Source organism: Bombus fervidus, chromosome 7 (genome assembly GCF_041682495.2).
Source record: "Bombus fervidus isolate BK054 chromosome 7, iyBomFerv1, whole genome shotgun sequence".
NCBI classification, from domain to species: Eukaryota; Metazoa; Arthropoda; class Insecta; order Hymenoptera; family Apidae; genus Bombus; species Bombus fervidus.
Window position 1 is genome coordinate 11,306,830 of NC_091523.1, and position 4,016 is coordinate 11,310,845.

Below are 4,016 nucleotides of genomic sequence, written 5' to 3' on the forward strand. Positions count from 1 at the left end.
CCGCGCTGAGAGAAATTAATGGCTATCAACGTTGCTGGACGCTCATATGCTGCCTATTTATGAGAATCCACCGGTGAAATTTCGTCAACGAATTTCCAGACTCTAATTCGGCGTGGAAACTTGGTAATTTGTTCCTGTTTATATGTCGATTAGTCATATCGAACGAAGACCTTCCAAAGGAACGAAGACATTGCAAAATAACGTAATATTTTATATTGAGACAAATGAGAGTCGCTTCCTTCCATCAAGATTTGTACAAGCAATAAATTTTTCGACCTCGATAGATAAAAAGAACGTTATTTCCAGCCAACTTTTCACGGATAAATAAACAGAACGGCGCAACGTTATATTGCCTTTTTTTATCAGCTCCGACAATAACTTACACAAGGATCAATAGTCGTAGGTGTAACGATGATTCATTAGGTATATCCGTGAAACTGAATGTTAAATAGTATCGCGAAACTGACACGAAGTTATCATGTTTTACGTTATGAAACATTTATCGATTGTCTAGTGTTTAACATATGATTTTTCATGGGCTTGTGGAATTAATTAAAACTGTATAAATTCACCGACAAGATTGCTATGTTAGTATTCTTAATTCATCGAGTTATTATTACGAAATGAATTTCAGTGGAACGTTGCATCGTTCGAAAAACGAATAAACAACCGGGAACGATACGATATCGTCACGTGGTAGAATTTTTCGTCGTTAAAAACGATAACAATACACTACGCAAAATATTCCGGGACGAAGGTACTCATTGTGAAAACTTGGCGATAAGTTTTAATGATCTATTTTATTCTCTTTAAAAATTAGATTAAAAATATACAGCGTTCACACACATTCTCTCTCTCTTTCTCTCTCTTTGTCTCTCTATCTTCCTGTTATTCGTACAAAAATATATCTACAGTATTTACAAGGCTCAGGTAGAATTGTATTTACAACGACAGCGTAATGGAAAAACGGAACGTGGTCGCGAAAAATCCTTTAGCACAGCGATCCTACCCCGTATTTTGTTCTTTACGAGTTGACGATTCTTTCTACGGTATGCTTGGTGCATCCTATGGCTCTAAACACAGGCCCGACGGCTGTGTCCTGAATCGTATTCTGATAAAAGGTCGAGCCATCGATCCGTCGCTTTTTATCGTCCGCTTCCTCGGCCATATCACCCATATTCCTTTTCAAGCCTCTAGATAAATTGTGAACGTTCCTCTCGTAACAATCGGCCATCGCACCGACCCTCGAAAGGTTTAATTTCTCCTCCGTTTCCTGCAAGAATCGTTGCGCACTGTCTGTCACGGGCAACGTTGGAACCGACTGCTCGAAACGATCGGCTATGGAATTCGACGATTCCTCGTGGCTGATCGTATCGGCGGACTTGTCAGCCGCGTCCATTTTTTCGTTTTTCATCGATTTCTCATCGTCCTGCTCGCATTTCCGACTCGACGTATCGTCGCTGCAGCCCTCCTTCTTCTTCCCGCATGTTCTCAGACAGCAACATTTCTGACTCTGACCGGAAGGTAGATCCTCTTTCTTGTATTTTACTCTGCGGTTTTGAAACCAAATTTTCACTTGTTTCTCGGATAACCTTAGATTCGTCGCGATCTCGATTCGTCTGAGCCGCGATAGATACATGTTTGAAGCAAACTCGCGTTCGAGTTCCAATAATTGGGTACTCGTGAAGGCTGTCCGAATCCTCTTGGAGCTGTTATTGATGGAGTTCGGTGACTTCGGCGGAGGCGTCGGGGTGCTGTTACGCGAGGGTGATTCGCACGGTGCTGAAACATCTTAAAGAATACGATCGCATTAGCATTGAGACTTGCCTAGAATATTTACGACGGATTCCGCTTGCAAGAAGGAAATTCTACTTCGAAGAATTTTATATCAAAGAAGAGCTGGAGATATTTACCCGAAAGTTTGCTCGTAGAAGTATTTAAAGGCGATGGAGGACTCTGACCAGGGACCGGTCGCAAGCTTCCCAAAGCGGGTGGACTAATTGGAACCGGAACGGGCATGGCCGGTGGTCTCGGTACGGGTCTTATCGGCTGATAACCCAGACCCAGGTTGAAGAAATTGAACATATAGCTCGGCAATTGATTACCGTAATACGGCAACGGGTACGCAGGTGGCGAATTATTTCCGATTAATGAGTCCACGAGGAAACTTCGCGACATGCTGTTAGTGTATCTTCTATAGGCGTTAAACTTAGTCTGTACGGTCCTCTTCGATCAGGATGAACAACACTCGACTCGAAGCACTAAATAATCCTCCAGCCACTGAAGCGTTACTGTGCACAATCTCTCAATCGATTCGCTGGATTTCACCTGGTCGTTTGAACGATATCGTTGCATTCAATATCACCGAGGCCGTTGCTAACTTTAAGATATTCCTTCGTGCGAACCTTTGAACGATTAGAGTGGATGTTCCGGGATGGTAAATGGTATAAAAAAAACTTTTAAGACGAGATCCTCACAGTTCGATAGTATAACATGCTCTGCATCCAGAAGGACCACCGCTCAAGCATATATACGGGGTGCTAACTCCACCCAGGGGTTGGTTTCTTTCAGGGCCCCTTTTGTACAGGGCCCCGCCCTTTCTCGAGGGTGCCCCCTTTCGATTCACCCTAAACGCGCGCGGGGACCAAGCGTTTCGCTTCCCCTGGGATCGACACCGAGTAGGGCATTTTCTCGCAACGCTAATTCGACGGGTGGCTAATATATCCGGAAACTTTATACTACCTCCGTACCCATCTTTCCACTATTATTGGCCTACGCTAGGGCTCTAAACCCCTGCGACGTCTCCTTATTATTCTCGACCACATTCGTTCCTCGCTATGATTTTGAAGTATAATTTTAAATTGGCGGAAACGATCGTCAAATCCGGCGGATACGTATACCGTAGGATTTCATTGGAATATTGTGAGTATTCTGTTTATATGTTTGTACAACGTGCATTCAGTGTGACTGCTCGTGCTATTCTTCTTATTAATGGTTTGAGCTCCTAAAATTGCAGTCTTAAATAAAGAGAGCGTAAAAACTTAAGAGGAAATGCATTTTAACGAGTTAAAAAACGTTGAAACTTCACGCTCGCTTTCGCCGCCAGTTGTCACTTGGATTCTTACGGAACGGGCGAAAGAATCTTTGCAGGCAATCGAGATAAACTGGTGGAAGAGGATGGCGTAGTTAACACAGGTATCCAGCTTGTTTAAAGAAAGCGTCATTAGTGGTCTTCGCGGAAAAAGAATTTGTGGGCGTTTTATGCCAATCAAAGGGAACAAGTCGGGAACTTCCAACAAGCAAAGAATTTTCCAGGTAACGTTTTATTCTCTAGTAACTAGTTCGTCGAACGCAACTTATGTCAGTAAGATATTGAAAATATTTCTCATAAAGTGGTAAAGCAGATGTGATCGGTAAATAACAATTTATATGTTAGAAACCTTTTATCAAAATTCCTATCAATCGTCTGCAAAATATTTTTTGGATCCGCCTCGTTAAATTTTCCATATCGAATACAATTTTCCGTACCGAAGTCTTCTGAACGGTAATTTCATTTCTGCACCGACATTCAATAACTTGGAAGATCCAAATCAAATTTCGAATGTACCTGAGACGCTGCAGCTTCTTTCTCTCTTTCCAGTCATACGATTTGCATTCCAGGGAAATTCTCAATCGCTCAACGATCATTTACGCTTCCAATAAAACGCACCCGTTGCCTTATCAGACAGAACGACCATCTTCATCATCCCATGTTGAACCAACTTCCAATGTTAACTTCGTAGATCGTTTGCAACATTTAACAAGCCACTTCTGCGATTTAATCCGGACGAGATTCAGTTTCGCTCCAAATTCTGTGCATCGTAAATTATTCCGATGCATAAATAACTTTGTTCACGTTGGGAATCAGGAACAGATAAATTTCACACAACGAAGCCTAGAGGATAGTGAAGTTTCGAATCTCTTTCGAGACAGAGTCGGCAGATTGTCGTACGAACGTTCGCAGTTGCGCGTTTCGC

The 4,016-nt window shown here is 42.5% G+C and overlaps 1 protein-coding gene across 1 annotated transcript; it reads right to left on the reverse strand.

Moving 5' to 3' along the window:
* Window positions 1-854: 854 nt before the first annotated feature.
* LOC139988954 (uncharacterized) lies at window positions 855-2,455 on the reverse strand. The gene is made up of 2 exons (XM_072006772.1): window positions 1,914-2,455; window positions 855-1,791 (listed from the first exon to the last, which is right to left on the reverse strand). Exons 1-2 carry the CDS (start codon window positions 2,176-2,178, stop codon window positions 1,025-1,027), a joined length of 1,032 nt encoding a protein of 343 aa, XP_071862873.1. The 5' UTR covers window positions 2,179-2,455; the 3' UTR covers window positions 855-1,024.
* Between the last annotated feature and the right edge of the window lie 1,561 nt (window positions 2,456-4,016).

Excerpts from the sequence above, each read along its gene's own strand:
- LOC139988954 (XM_072006772.1), bottom strand. The coding sequence starts at position 2,178 with ATGTCGCGAAGTTTCCTCGTGGACTCATTAATCGGAAATAATTCGCCA. Across the intron at positions 1,792-1,913 it reads TTCTACGAGCAAACTTTCGG|ATGTTTCAGCACCGTGCGAA; the intron begins GTAAATATCTCC and ends GTATTCTTTAAG.